The sequence below is a fragment of the Acomys russatus genome, chromosome 26, assembly GCF_903995435.1.
Source record: "Acomys russatus chromosome 26, mAcoRus1.1, whole genome shotgun sequence".
Lineage (NCBI taxonomy): Eukaryota > Metazoa > Chordata > Mammalia > Rodentia > Muridae > Acomys > Acomys russatus.
In genome coordinates, this window is record NC_067162.1 from 37291397 (window position 1) to 37307641 (window position 16245).

The following is a 16245-nucleotide window of genomic DNA, read 5'->3' on the forward strand; positions in this document are numbered from 1 at the left end:
ATCACTATGCAAGCCAGATGAGGTGGCACGCACCTTGGATACCAACACTTGGTAGGCTGAGCCAGGGTGGCTACAATTTTGAAATCAGTTTGGGCTACATATGGAACTCTGCAGCTGAAGAAGAAAACAAAATCAAGGCTGGCGGGGGGGGGGGGGGGATGAGTCATTGGATAAAGGACTCAGGGAACAAAAGTGAGAGCTTGAGTCTGAACCCCTGAACCCACTTAATAAAGCCAGACATGGTAACATGTGTCTGCAATACTAACGCTCCCATGGCAAGATGGGGGCAGAGATGGGAGAGTCCCCGGTGGTTAGCCAGTCATTTAGCTTGGCCTATGACACAGCGTACAACAAGGAGACTTTCAAATAGGTAGATGGGGAAGGTTGACACCAGAGGTTTTCTGACTTCCCTGAGCATGACGTGGCATGTATATGCTTGCCCCACACACAGACACAGACATGTGCATGCATGCGCGCACACACACACACACGTGCACACACACACACTCATTCACTCACAATCACTGTAGAATAGATTGGAAAATGGGTACTTTATCAGCATAGGTGTTTCTAAAAGCAAAGTCTAAGAACAAATGGCAACACAGGGAGGAGTAACAGATTGGAGTCATTCTTATGGGACAGGATAGAGGACACATGGGGATCAGAGATACATCTCTATCTTCTAAGTAGAATCTCTTCTCAGAAAATCCCTAATGAAGTATCCAGCCTGCCTCCTTCCCTCCCTTCTGTGTCCGAGTACCTTTCATATAACAATCCAGGGTTGGATCCTGAAAATATTATTTTCTTGTATGATAGAGTAGTGTGCTTTCAACCCTGGGGAGGATCTGTGCCCGTTTCAGCACATCCACGACAAGCAGTGTGGGCGACTGAAGAGAGTTTTGGCGTATTTTCAAAGAGTGATTGTGAGGGAAACTCACTCAGCATAATAAGGCAGTTGTAAGTGTCTCCTTGAGCTTCACGGGGCCATGGTGCTTTGCTTACTGGTCGGGATGTTCTCTGGTTATATGAGTGACTTGCTGAGCCACCATAGAGAGTTCAGCTTCCCTATTCTTGTTTAGCCTTGGACACAGCCATTGTAGTTGTAATTGCCTTTGAGAGGAAGGACAGTGACACGAGTGTCGCCTTAGGAAGAAATAGAGGCTGTGTTTTAGTGGAAACTCCTTGGTTCTTAATATGGTAACATTAAATTTATATAAACCTCTGAGCCTAATTAGAATTGTGTATGTTAAGCACAAAGAGTGAGAGCAAGTGAGAGAATGCATGAGGGAGGGAGGGAGGGAGGGAGGGAGGGAGGGAGGGAGAGAGAGAGAGAGAGAGAGAGAGAGAGAGAGAGAGAGAGAGAGAGAGAGAGAGAGAGAGAGAGAGAGAGATCTCACCCTATTGGGATGGTATTGACCACAACTTCAAAATTAAGCCCATGTACTTACAAGCAGTTAAGTGGACTAAGTGGTAGAGCATCTTCTGGGTATATTCCAAGGAGTGGGATAGCTGAGTCTTAAGGAAACCCTATTCCCATTTTTTCTGAGAAAGCGCCAGATAGATTTCCAAAGTGGCTGTACTAGTTTGCATTCCCACCAGCAATGAAGGAGTGTTCCTCTCTCTCCACATCCTTGCCAACATGTGGTGTCACTTGAGTTTTTGATCTTAGCCATTCTGATGGGTGTAAGATGGAATCTCAGTGTTGTTTTGATTTGCATTTCTCTGATGACTAACGAGGCTGAGCATTTCTTTATGTGTTTTTCAGCCATTTAATATTCCACACAATAGAAGTATATGTTCAACCATGTTCATAGCTGCCTTATTCATAATAGCCAGAACATGGAAACAGCCTAAGTGTCCCTTAATAGAAGAATGGATAAAGAAACTGTGGTACATTTACACTATGGAATACTATTCAGCTATTAAAAACAAGGAATTCCCGAAATTTGTGGACAAATGGATTGAACTAGAAATTATCATAATGAGTGAGTTCATCCAGAAGCAAAAAGAGACAAATGGTATATACTCACTTATATTGAGACACTAGCCCAAGAGGCATGTCCCATGAAAGTCTTTACTTATCAAGAAAGTGAGTCAGAGGGGAGGACGTCCTATTGGGACTTTAGGTGAGAGAAGCATGGGAGAATGGGGAAATAGAAGGATCCAGAGAGTCCTGGAAACCTACAAGAAGAGCATTATGAGGGGCGGATCTGGGTCCTGGGGTCCTGCTCAAACTATGACACCAGCCAAGGACAATCCGTGCAGTAAACTTTGAACCCTTACCCAAACCTAGCCAATGGAGAGCACATTCTCCACCATTGAGTGGAGAGGGAGGTCTGACTTTCATATAAACTCTGGTGCCCCATTTTTGACTATGTCCCCTTGATGGGGAGGCCTGGTGGCACTCAGAGGAAGGATAACAGGTCACCAAGAAGAGACTTGATACCCTATGAGCATATACAGGGGGAGGAGGTCCCCCTCAGGCACAGTCATAGGGGAGGGGAGTAGGGGCAAGTGGGGGGGCAGGGAGGATATAAGGGATGGGCTAACAATTGAGATGTAATATGAATAAATTAATAAGATATTTTTAAAAAGTGGACTAAGTGGGTTTTCTAAAAGAGACATATGTCATTGGGAGGAAAAGTGATTGTTAGAGTTAAGGGAAGGAATGGGAGATAGGTTTAATTAAAACACATTTTATACCTACATGAAATTATCAAACCATAAAGAAATTTAAACAATATATTATATTCTAAATGTGTTTCAAAAGAATCCCACATAGATTAAACATAAGATTGTATGCCTCCCTCCCTCCGTCCCTCCCTCTCTTCCTCCGTCCTTCCCTCCCTTCCTCCGTCCTTCCCTCCCTCCCTCCTTCCCTCAACTTACTTTGTTGCCTGGGTTGCATTCAAAGTCTTTTATCACCCATCTTCCCATATAGTAGGATTAAAGGCACATCCTTAACACTTGGTATAGGGGACAATTGAAATGGCATCTCCTAGTCTAGGCTTTACTTTCCACAGCTTCAGCTACTGTGGTCAACTATGGTCTGAAAATAGTAAATGGAAAATTCCAGAAACAAGCACTTCATAGGACTTAAATGATGCCTACGGTATATTTTTCTATTCTACTCTGAGTTACTGCTGTTTCACTATGCCTAATTTGGAAGCCATACTCTACCGTGGCTATGTACATGCAGAAAAAGACACAGTATATATTGGGTTTCAGGCATTCATGGGTGTCTTGTAATGTGTCCCTCAGGTAAGTTGGTTCTATAGTATACGCAAGCATTGCAGTCAATCTGAAGTGTCTACTGATGTTGACAAGCCACTGCTTCTGTGTTCCTCTGTGTCTTCATCCCAGGTGCCAGCTTGGATGATGGTCAATGGCACTCTGTCTCCTTGTCTGCTAAAAGGAATCACCTGAGTGTGGTTGTGGATGGCCACGTAACCCCTGTTTCTCCTTGGCTAGGGCCTGAGCAAGTTAATTCAGGAGGCATCTTTTATTTTGGAGGTAAGAACAAGAGTCAGATCACGCGGCCCTTTGGATCATATCTGTGTTCCTGTTTCTGTGTCTTGGGGATGACATCGCTCATGTTTCAAGCAGTGCTAACCCTTAGGACTAATTTTTAACTCTCTTTAAACATGGAAATGGGGCGTGGATCAAAATGACAAATTATGACCTAAAATGAATTCCTACAAGGCAGGCTTCTTTATGCTTGCAGTTTCTATAAAGGGATTTATTTTAAGTAGGTCACTTTTTTCAATTCTTATCTCCAAGCCTTGTTAGATTTTCCTAGCGTTAAATGGCCCTCCCCGCACATTGTCTTCTGATTTGATGAGTTGATATCTTCGTGGTGTTTTTCTGATCCGACTCCTAGCCCCCCTAGGGTGTCCTTACTGCTTCCTCACTGCCTGGTGCAGAAAGCAACATTCTGCCACTGGACAAATAACTTAATATAATTAGTCATAGCAACTCAGTCTCTTTGCTGAAGGAAAACAAATATACTGGTGCATTTGATAAAACCAGGAGAGCAACATCAGCCTTTTCCTTAGAGAACCAGAATAAATGAAGTGTTTAGTCATCTTGTAGATGGTTGACTGAAATAAATGCTTGGAAAAGCAGACTTGGGGCACGAGAATGAGTGTTTTTTTTTTTTTCAACTGTAATGAAAACATTAGACGCTTTGACATAAGGAGTACAGTTGAGTTGCGAGACTCAGCTATGCCATAGCATTTTTCTTTATTACCATAGTTTGGCAATTGCTTGACTGAAGTTTAGTAGTGTCTTCTGGGGCCAGGGAGATGCCTCAGTGGTTAAGAGTGCCCTGCTAGAGAATTGGGGTTTAACTTAGATCAGATTCCATATAAATGCATGTAACTCCAGATCCAGGGAACTTGATGTGTACACATACCTTTAATGTGTACACACACACACACACACACACACACACACACACACACACACATTTTTTAAAATAAAATTTATTTATTTATTAATTTATTTTGGTTTTTGAAAAGATGTTTCTCTGTGCAGCCTTAGCGGTCCTGGACTGGCTTTTTGTAGATCACTCTGGTCTCGAACTCACAACAGTCTGCTTGTCTCTGCTTCCCTGAGTACTGGAATTAAAGGCATGTGCTACGACACCTGGCTGAAATAAATCTTAAAATTCATAAGTGATTCTAGAATCACAGTTTTTGATATGCAGAATGATTTTCAATCTTGATTAATAACCAATAAGATGCATATTATTTTTCTAAGAATTGTTATAAAAACACTGACCAGTTCACCAGAGGTTAAATGCAAATTAGGGAACAAAACAAAACAAAACGAAAATGTGAAAGAAAGACAACAAAAACAAGTAGCTGGAGAGATGTCTTAGTGGTTAAGAGCACTCGCTGTCTTGTGTAGGACCCGAGTCAGTTCTCAGCACCCACAAGGTTGCTAGCAGCACTTATAACTGCAGTTCGTGCACCTAACTCCTTCTCCTGACTTCTGCAGGTACCTGCACTCACATACACACATCACACAGAAACATATGTGTATACACAATTTAAAACAAAGCCTTAGAGAAACGAAACCTCTGTAGTCCACTGCTGCAAACACAACAGAAGGCTACAATTTCCAATGATATAATTGTTTCTCAGAGTGAGGTTTGTTCTGGTCTAAGCTGTTTTACAAAAACATGATGGCTTTCATGGTAACCAATAGGAATGTAGTCTTTTAATCAACAGTGATATATATAGTAAAAGCTAACCCAGAGCTTTCAGTCCAAAGGAAAACATTTAGAACAGTGAAAGAGATTAAAAATTAAAAAAAAAAAAAAACATGCAACACCAATCATGTTGTAAAGGATACAAAATAAAACTAGAAGTCTGGATAAAACTGTTAATAAATCATGAAAATAGGGTTGTCTTTCATACAGTGTTTTATGTCCTTTATGTTCAAATTTAGTAACACTTGGCTATTTTATCCATTTTCTCTAGCTATTGTGTTTATTCACCCTGTAACATTTTAGAGGGAAATACATGCATGCTGTAATTTTTGTTTATTATGATAAACATTGTCACACTCTATACTATTCTAAAATGGTTTGGTTACACCGAGATTTACTGAAATATTACAAGGTTATACAGAGCTTTACTGTGCACCCCACATCTCATTTCCTTTATTGTCCATGTTTTAGGTCATATCTACATGTGAAAGAATACCGATGATTTTTGTGTATTTGTGTGCATGCATGTGTGAATGCAGTGCCCATATGCCACCCTATCCCCACACACCCACACCACACATGTGTATACAGGGGCAGGTACCCACTGGTACATGTGTGGAGGTCTAAGAAAGATGTTAGGCATCCTGTCTTATGGCTCGCCACTTTATTCCCCTGACGCATGGTCTCTCATTGAACCTGGAGAGAGGCTGTCTGTCATCCAGCATGCTCCAATGATCCTTCCATAGTACTTAGGTAAAATGCATGCATACTGCCATGACTGGATTCTTATCTGGATGCTGGGGATTTGACTCTCTCTGTTCCTCATTGTTGTCCAGTGACATTTTTTAAATTAATTTTTTATGTTTTCTTTTTTATTAATTTATTCAGATTATAACTCAATTGTTATCCCATCACTTGTACCCTCCTGTTCCTCTCTCCCTCCCACCCCTCCCCTATGTCCATGTCTGAGGAGGACCTCCTCCCCCACTTTATAGTCACAGGCTATCAAGGCTCATCTTTATAGCCTGCCTAGTCTTTCTTTGAGTGCCACCAGGGCTCCCCACCAAGGGGAGGTCATCAAATATGGGGCACCAGAGCTCATGTCAGAGTTAGTCCCTGCTCTCTACATAACTGTGGAGAATGTCCTGTCCATTGGCTAGATCAGAGTAGGGGTTCCATGTTTACTACTATTGCACTAACCAAGGACAATGACACTTTAAAAATTCACATCTTCTCATGCTTACTTTTGCTTAAAAAGGACTAAGTTTATCATACATGTTTGTCCCGCTAGGGTTGAACCCAGATGGCCACTACCTGATTTAGAGTTCATTTTTATTTTCTTGTTCCTTATAAATGTATAACCATTTATGATATTCCTAAAAAGATTTTTTATGGAGCTTTCACAGGGAAACCTCAACCCCAAGTCCCTTTACTATATACCCTGAAAGGTCTCGGCTGTACTGACATTTTCAGGGATTGGCTTCATGCTTGCAGGGCCCGGTTGAGAGGTTCAGTCCAGAAAGAAGATTTCTTAGGATTTGGGGACTGGGAAGTCTGTGTCCCAGGATGTTCAAGGCAGAGGGTTTTAAATGGTCACCACATCTTTCCTTGAAAAGCTCTGGGGATCATTGGCAAAGGTGTGTTTGGGGAAGAGGTGAGGTAGGGGTCCCTAAGGTGCTGTGCTGTCTTGACTGTTAGGCTAGTAGTAGCAATGGGATGAACACATGCTTGAAATTTCCAGCTGAAAGCTTGTGTCCCTCTCCACCATCACGTCACTGTTGGTCACCATCAATACCTTATTGTTCTGTGTGGACACGGCTCCCTTTACCACTGGGAATTGATTGTCTAGATGGAATGTAGAGGTGAAGCAGTTGGTTCTTTGCCAGTTTATCATCCAGATTTTTAGAAAAAAAAAATTCCCATGTTTTGAGAAACACTTCCATAAATTCTCCTTTGTTTTTCTCCAAACTCAACCGCAAGTTCAAAGTGATGGTGTCAGAACCCAGCCATGCTAACCTAGCTGTCGAGACTCTACAGTCAAGAGTTCGTCTGCCCCAACAGCCTAGGTTCTGTTTCCACTCTGCAGTCTTCGGAGTGCCTGTCCAGTCGGCTGTCAGGAAGGAGGGCTATAGCTCCATATGCCACACAAAAGATCCACTATTTACCCATTTCCTGCTCTCTTTTCCTGTAACCGTTCTTTCATGTGAGTGCATTTCAGGAACTCAGAGAGCACCGCGGGATGCCCCTCAGCTTTGATCATTTATAAGCCATACATTTTAAATCTCAGTTCTCCGTGGTGGGGGGAGGGCTAGTCAAGTGTCTAATTTCTATAAATTCCTCTATGGCATCTTTTTGACCGGCAGCACAGCATGCATGACAAACTGGAGGTGCTAACTAGAGCTCAGGATCACTCAGGTTCCCTGTGTAAAGCAAGCATCAGGTATCCGAGGACCAGGCCACACTGCCACGAAATGGTGTTTCACTTCTGGAACAGCAGCACACCGTGGTCATTTATGTGTCTTCTCCAGAGGTATTTAACACAAGGACTGCCTCTGGGAATGGATCCATCCGTCAATTCAGCATTGAAAATTATCCAGCAGTCTTCCTGCTTTAGAACCTTTGTCTTGAATGGGCTCAGTGCTCAAATTCTCCCTAGCATTGCATTATATTAACCCATAGTTGCCTCTGCAGAGGACTGGTGTGACTAACCTGATCGAACACTTCTTTGTTATTGGAATTTTTTGCTTAATGGGGATTGTATCCAGGAATATGAAGTTCCCATGGTCTGTCTCTTGGTTTTCTTTATACTTTTGTTATCTTTCTCTGTGGTTTAGTTTGTTGTGTCTTGTTACTGTATGGTCTCATCCATTTTGAAATAGTTTGAGAAGTGTTGGGCAACACCAGCCATAGAAGAGAGTAGCCTAGTAGTTTACATACTTGATATAGGAGAACTATTAAGTTTTCTTGAACTGTGAGCCTCTCTTCTTTATTCTGCTAGTTTTAATTTGGTAATAGGTCATCTTTGAGAAGTTGTGCTAAGCATGTATGCTGTGTGGCTCTTACTGGGAAAAGTGAGCAAAGGTCCCTTTGCTCTCAATAGGACACCTACAACAGACCAATGGAATGATTCAATCCAAGTGTAGCTCATGAGTTTTAGGGGGCTCCTTACAGGAACATTGGTGGTTCAAAGGTAGCTGCATTGCAGGATGCTTACTGCAGCATGGATGATAGCCCAATGATGTGTATTCCTAGGATTCCTTTCACAACTCCCAGGCAGCTCCCCCAGAGCCCCCCTCCCTGGCAATTTCTTTCCCACTTATATGACCTGGGGGAGGAGTAGATCTCACAACATTTATATAATTGTGAGCCTCCCTCTTCCCTCTGGGAAACGTTTCCATCAAAGGATATAGTTATTCAACAGTGTACTATGGTCCAGAAGAATTTTAATTATTGAAAGTGTACATATTACTATGTACCTCAAATCACTACTCATAAAGCTGTGATTACCTTTTATTGATATATTAAATTGGAAACTTTGAAATTTCCATAAAATCAAACTAGCATATTTCAGAGTGCCTGCTAATAGCTTTAAACAATATTGGCCTTTACTTGTCATGGAAACGTGTTTTGTTGGGAGAAGAAAGCATTCAAGAGAAGAATCCTTGGTGAAAATATTGAATAGTAATGGAAATTTGCAGGTGGAAAACTAGCATGGAGGAATTAAGAAGTTTCTGCTACCCTTCTAATTCTGTGAAATTGTAGTGGTGGCTGACAGGCATAGCAGCAAAGAAAGATTGATGGAAAATATGTAAGTAAAATATATGTGCTCATACTCCATAAAATTATTTACTTCACTTGAATAAACATTTAGAACATCATTAAAGCCAGACAGTAATGGTTAATATTATATTTGTTATTTAAATAATGAGAACAAATCTTAAATGCTAGAAAAAAAAAAAACCAGCACAAAGAGAACATTCTTTGCTGAGCCAAAGAACAAATACAATCAAACAGTGAAGTGTTTTTTGACATTTAGCCATTTGTATTTGTCAAATATATATGTGGCTCTTATGTGTATAAGGAAATAAACTATTTAATCAAATAAAGAGTGAGTAATTTTATACCAGGTCAATATATCTCCTTTCTCAGAGAGTTAGCTTTAAGTACAAAGGCATTTCATTATTATCGATTTATCTTTTCTTGTCTTCAGTGCTCACTTATCTTAGTTTATGTTTTGAGTTTTCCCTCTAAAGACTAAATTCCCTGCTTAAGTTCTAGAAGATTTGACATTGCTGGCTGGTACACTTATGATTTTGGAGCCACTAGCTGAACTTCTAAATTTAGATCAAGCTAAATTGGTGCACACAATTATTGTAACTGCAGAGACTTCCTTTGAATCCTATAGAAATAAAGAAAATACTTTGCATGAATTTAGATGAAACTAATAACAATTCCAGTGGGTTTATTTCTCTCCTCAAATGCAGGGGATAACCAAATGTCTGTTTCATTTATTTATTTTTCCTTATAAATTCTTCTGGGATCTTGAATACTGATTTCCTACAATGCACAGTGGCTCTACTTTGGTTTGCCCTTATCAGGTTGTCCAGACAAAAGCTTTGGATCCAAGTGTAAGAGCCCACTAGGTGGGTTTCAAGGATGTATGAGACTCATCTCCATCAACAACAAAATGGTAGATCTGATTGCAGTCCAGCAGGGTTCCCTTGGCAACTTCAGTGACCTTCAGATAGACTCATGTGGCATCTCAGACAGGTAAGGACAGCCTGTTCAAAATTTTTATAACAAAAATTTATATATGTATTTTTCTCCCTGATATGCTATACCCGAAGTGCTTTGTATCTACATTAAAAATAAACAAATATAGCAATTGCTTTATATAACATATTTCACATAATAATAATAATAATAATAATAATAATAATAATAATAATAGGTACAATATATGACTATGTTAATTATACATAAACATGCTGCCAAGCTACAAAGCTCGTGATAGTATGGTTTAATTTTATTTATTTTTAAATCTCTCTCTCTCTCTCTCTCTCTCTCTCTCTCTCTCTCTCTCTCTCTCTCTCTCTCTCTCTCTCTGTGTGTGTGTGTGTGTGTGCGAGCATGGGCACACAAATATGTCATGCTATGCATGTGGAGGTTTATAGAACAACCAGGGATAGCCCTTCTTTTCCTGTATCCTGCTTAAGGCAGGGTCTCTTGCTATCTGGGCTGTGAGCCTCCAGGGACACTCTTGTCTCTGCCTCTCAATCTCCTGCAGGACTTCTAGGTTTATGACATGCTACCATGTTGCATCCAGTTTTATGTGAGTTATGAAACTCGGAACTCAGGTCACCATGTCTGGGCCATTTCCCCTGCCCTGCTATGGTTCTAGATGGTCATACATATACCAAAAAAACTATGTCATTAAACTCAATACACTATGTCACCCACACAGTAAAATTGGCTATTAGCTACTAGTAGTAAATTGGACATATATATGTGGTTGGTTATCAAGCTGCCTTTGGCAACCCTGACAGTTGGATATATTCAGAGGCAGGGGCATGACTTGGACTTATTCTAGTGTTCACAGTCACAGCCTATGACTGTCTTCTGTGTGGGAGCAGGAGAATCACTCGCCCTAGGAATGCTTGGGGTCCTGTATTGATGCTCTGCTGGAGCATTGGGCACAGGGCATAGCAAGGCAAGATTCGAGAGATAATTGTAGAGGATGAGCAACTTCCGACATAACCAACGGTTAGCAATAATTAAAAAACTGTAGGTAGGCCTGGGCAACTGCAGTGAAGGAGCCACACCAGCCGTGCTCTGTAACCAAGGCTGCTAATTTTAATTACTGAGGTTGACGCAATGTCACGCCATTGCTGATTTAACTCCGTATACCAGACCCTGAGCTAAACATTTAATGCTTATGGGTGTTTAAATCTACCCTGCCAAAATCTTGACAGTGAGAGTGTGTGAGAAATAGGGAGCTAATGCACGGAGGGGTTAAGGTGGGTGAGAGAACATAGAACGCATCCCCAAAGGCAAGGGGGGAGTCAGAACTGCATCCCTGCCGTGCCATGCAGCATTACCGGTGCACATTAGCGTTATGGGTGGTGAAGCTTTCCCCCCACACATAATAAATGGACCACTTAACGGTTTAATAAATTATGATTTAAAATAAGTGGTAACATTAAAAACCGGCAGGAACTTAATACAAAACAATCTTTTTTTGTTTTACTTTTTTAGAAGGTGTAACTGAGTTTAAGGAGGATCAGAGTTCCACAAAATGGCACACATACAAAGACACGGGTGCTCACTCATATACGCATGTCACTTCAGGTGTGCACTTTAAACTCGTATGGTCTTTATGCACTGTCACACACACACACACACGTGCACACACACACACACTCATTCTTAGTTCCATGAGTGAAGACTCCTCACACAACCCTCACACTCCATGTCCATTTCCATGCATCCGAAAACACATATCTGTACCGTTCTGACACCCACACTCAATAAAGCCATCCCTGTGCCTTCCGCATGCACACATCTTCCTCACACAGTCACCCAGTACACCCTCTCATCTAGAAGTGATTTCTTCATCCTCTGAGGACATGAACCAGGGTTGTCCTAAGCCCAGAGACTCTGACAACTAAAGGAACAGGGCCAGGATGACAAGATCAGCAGCCGTCTCTGTCCCCGAATCTGCAGCAGAAACCTAGTGTGTTGCTGGGACACCCCTAGCAGGTGTGAGCATGCAAGTGCTTAATAGATTGCTTAGAACTATGCCACTTCTTTGGGTGAAAGTAATTATATGACTTTTGTCATCAACTCTTTAAGAATATTAAGAGACCAGAGGAGGTCACTATCCTAGACGTTGGCACCAGCTACCGTTCAGTGAGAGTGGGAGGTGTTTGCTTAGTCTGAAATGACATCAGGCTATAGAGACCTCTGGAAGGACTAAGAGAATGGCCAGGGGTGGTGGCACAGGCCTTTAATCGCAGCACTTGAGAGACTGGGTCAGGTGAGTCACTGAGGCCAGCTTAGTTTGCAAAATGAGCCAGGACAACCAGGGTTACACAGAGAAACCCTGTCCCAACAAAACCAAATCAGCAGCAGGCGCAGCAACAACAGCAACAAAAGAACTAGGAGAATGTTTTGACAAGATCCCTGTGGCCTCAGTCACCCAGCACCTTACCTCCTTGCTTTATGTGCTCTATGCTTGGCAATTCATGGCAGTGGCTGATCACTGGCCTTTCACCCCCAGGGCTCACTGTGCTGTCTCCCAGCAAGGCTCATCCAGTGATTGGGTCTCTTCCCATCGTCCTCTTGCTCTTCTCTTTTCCATGGAAGACCATAAGCCTCTTGAGCCTCTCTGTGCTCTCATGTGGGTTTATTTGTTGGCATTAGAAGATAATCTTTCTATCTCTTGTGGCACAGAGAGCATGGCTTTGTGGGGAGTAGCTTGGTGAGTGAGTTGTACGAGGGGGGAGTTTCTCATTACTGTTCTGAGGATGTGAGACCTACAGGGAGCTAATGTTTCGTTCCCTTGAATGTAATAATGTTCTAGATCTAAATTCAATATCATTCATTGTAGCCAAGCATTATACCCTATGAAAGCCTTTGAAATTGAAATTGTGCTGGACAGAGAATCTGGCTAAATGAAAATTTTGCCTGTCACTTCAGGTTTAGGTATGTCGATGGAGGTGTTTGTTCAAAGTCACAGGCAATGAAAATAGTGCTGGAAATGTCTAAGGGAAAGCTTTAGAAGACTGAGAAAAATGGGTTGACAGATTGTTTTTACTTTGTATTGGAGGGGCTAGCAAAAAGGGAAGTGTACAATGCGATTGTTTAGAGGCCTTGGTGAGAACAGGAACCCTAGTATGCAGTGCAGATTGCCATAGGTTACAGGACAGCAAACATTACCATATAATGAATTCAGTAAAAGTCACAATTCAGCCTTTCACATTTTACTTACAAATGTGCAAAGCCTCATCTGACAAATTTGAATTGAAAGCAAAAGGGGAAGGATCCAGTTAGCCTTCTGGAGAAGATGAAAGGGAAACAACTGGTGTACCAAGACAATTAAAGATTTTGTTTTTGTTTGTTTGGATCTTAGGAAAAACCATCAAATCTGTCCTTTTTAAAAATGGTGTTAAGATCTTTTAAAGAAAGGTCACCTCTGTCCTTTTCTGATTTGATTATAAACTAAGATTACTACAATTTTGTATTTTTAAGTGTTCTTTTCTTTTTACTAGATTGTCACTAGGTTGAAATGCTTAAAAATTAAATAAATCATGATAGTGTGTCTGAATGGATTCCTGAAAATCTATAATAATACTAAAATATGAATGAAATTAAGGGGTACAGACACATTCTTTAGTTTGGATCCCAAAAAGCAGATTCTAAAGAATTACTTTAAGATTGTATTCATGTGCCAGGTCTAGTGGCATGAACATTTGAGGATCGGGGTCAGAGGCAGGCAGGTATTTGTGACTTGGAGGCTAGCCTGGTCTACATAGTAAATTCCAGGACAGGTAGAGCTATAGAGTGAGGCCCTATGTCAACAATCCTCTACCAAAAAATGGGGGGAGGGGGTGTTGCTGTACTTGTGAATACAAGGTTGTGTTTGTTTGTAGTGAGGCTTTCTAGACTGTGAGACTGCAGGTGACCTCTCTTCTTCTGTCCTGGATTGTTTTCTTCTGTGTACAGTGGGCATCTATTTTTTAATCAAGGGAAAAAAATCAATAACACTATTTTCAGTTAACATTGTAAAAAGCCTATAAGCAAAACATCAAGCTCCCTCTTCAGTTCTGATAAAGGGGGAGGATGACATCCCATCACAAATATGTTCTGGCAGGCTCTGTGGCTTTTATTTTTTATTTTTTTATTTAATTGAAAATGGATGAGAGCATTGGAATCCTTGGTCTCAATATATTATTTATTCTAAACCCAGAAAGGCAGCAGTAGCCTGATCGACCCTTTGAGCCTAAACTAGAAGCTCACAAATGTCTTTTGTTCTTGGTACTTTACCTGTGTTAGGAAAATTGCTCCTATGGCACCTCTAAACCAAAAGATATTGCTGACATTTTCATTCAAGCCACAAAGGAAGAGGATGCAGGCAGTCCAGATGAGACTTGATAGGCTGGGGTCAGATGATAGGGGAGGAGGGCTCCCCCTTTCTGAGGACTAGGAGAAGGGGGAGGGGGATGAAGAACAGAGGGTGGGACCTTGAGAGGACAAGGGAGGGGGCTACAATTGGGGTGTAAAGTGAACAGATTTTTTTTTAAAAATTAAAAAGGTGATGTTAGGGATGGCTCAGTCTGTAGAGTTTGCCTCACAAGCCTGAGGACTTAGCTCAGATCCACAGCACTTCAGTGAAAGGCCAGGCACAGTGGCATGCCTCAGGGACCTCAGCATTTCGTGTGAGGGTGGGTCAAAGACAAATGGGTCCCCAGAGCTCATTGGCCAGCCAGTCTAGCCCACTTGATGGCCGTGGCTTCTGTCAGAGACCTTGACTCACAAAAACAAAGACGAATGAGCAATCAAGGAAAGACCCTGGGTTACCCTTTGGTCTCTGCACATATCTGCATGCATGTGCATGTGTGTTTGCAGACACAGATGCGTACAGTGTATGGACACACCATATCACACACATGGATCACACACATAAAGAGTTTGAACAATGTGATGCTAGCAGCAGTGAGGAGATATAGCCCAGCACTGCCAGCAGTAGCCTGGGGAACACCTACCTTAGAGACCTCCACTCTGGCAAAACTAGCATTTTGACTATGCTGCTGAAAGGAATTTGGCGCAGGTCAGAGTGAAACGTGAAACAGAGCTAATGAGTTTATTAAGAGGGATGAAGCATTGGTACAAACTTGTATCTAAGTGTTGGTGTTTAGAGAGAAAGAGACACATGTGGACAATACATCTAAGATGTAAGTACAAGCATAGAGAGAGAGGGAGGGAAAGAGAGAGGGGGAGGCAAGAGAGAGAGAGAGAGAGAGAGAGAGAGAGAGAGAGAGAGAGACAGAGACAGAGACAGAGACAGAGACAGAGACAGAGACAGAGACAGAGAGAGTAGTTGTGTTATTTAGGATCAGGGAAGAGAAAGAGAAGAGAGCAATAGAGCAATGTACATACAGTTACGCTTATGTTGGCCCTACATAAGCACATTTTAGCCCTTCATTTGGGATGTATATATAAAAGTAAGAATTATAGAAAAAAAATTAAAATTGTGTGTGTGTGTGTGTGTGTGTGTGCGTGTGCGCGTGCGCATGCACATACATGCTTGTTGTTCATGTTAAGGACTGAAAATAACTCCAAAGAGTCAAGTCTCTTCTTCCACAGTGTGGGTCCTGAGAGATCAAACAGGCCACCGGCTTGGCAGCCTGATGCCTCTGGAACCCTCTAACCTCTAAGCCATTTTGCTGGTCCTCTGTGTGAAATGTTGATAGCGTCAGTTGTGTTCAAATTTCTTGACTCTTACTCAGCAGAAAACCAGACAGATTTCAGGACAAGGAGCTTCTTTCTTTCCAGGGCCCCTTGCTTTCTTCCATCTTCCATCCTGCCTCAGGTCCAGACAATTTAATGAGGATTTATTTCTTAGCAGTTGATTGTCACCGAAATTATGTCACATCTGTTTGCCATACAGTATTTAGGGAAATTAATTAGGTTCCTATCTTTCCATGGAGATAAGGAATAGAGGTCCTGTTATTGTTATTTCCATCCCAGCATCTTAAAGGTGTAGCCTGATCTCTCCTTCAGAGAGCCCTTCCTGGACCAGAAAACTAGTAAGAAGTTGGAAAAGATGTATTTCTATAGGGGACTAAGAGATAATTCACAGTTTAATGTCTTCTAATGGAAATGCTGCAAGGACAGGCAGGTCAGGGACTATAGCCTGCAAGAAACTCAGCTAGCTTTTATCCAAGCTGAAGACAACGTTGGAACCATCTTAATCTACCTGTGCTCTTTCAGGCTACAGCAGAAGGTCCCCAACTTCTCCTAAGATTCTC

The 16245-nt window shown here is 41.7% G+C and overlaps 1 protein-coding gene across 1 annotated transcript in view; it reads left to right on the forward strand.

Moving 5' to 3' along the window:
* Cntnap4 (contactin associated protein family member 4) overlaps positions 1-16245 on the forward strand; it is a 288717-nt gene that overhangs the window by 185077 nt on the left and 87395 nt on the right. The window contains exons 9-10 of the mRNA XM_051168839.1: positions 3364-3513; positions 9814-9985. Of these exons, the coding sequence (XP_051024796.1) occupies positions 3364-3513; positions 9814-9985 (322 nt within the window). The remainder of the gene's footprint in view (positions 1-3363; positions 3514-9813; positions 9986-16245) is intronic.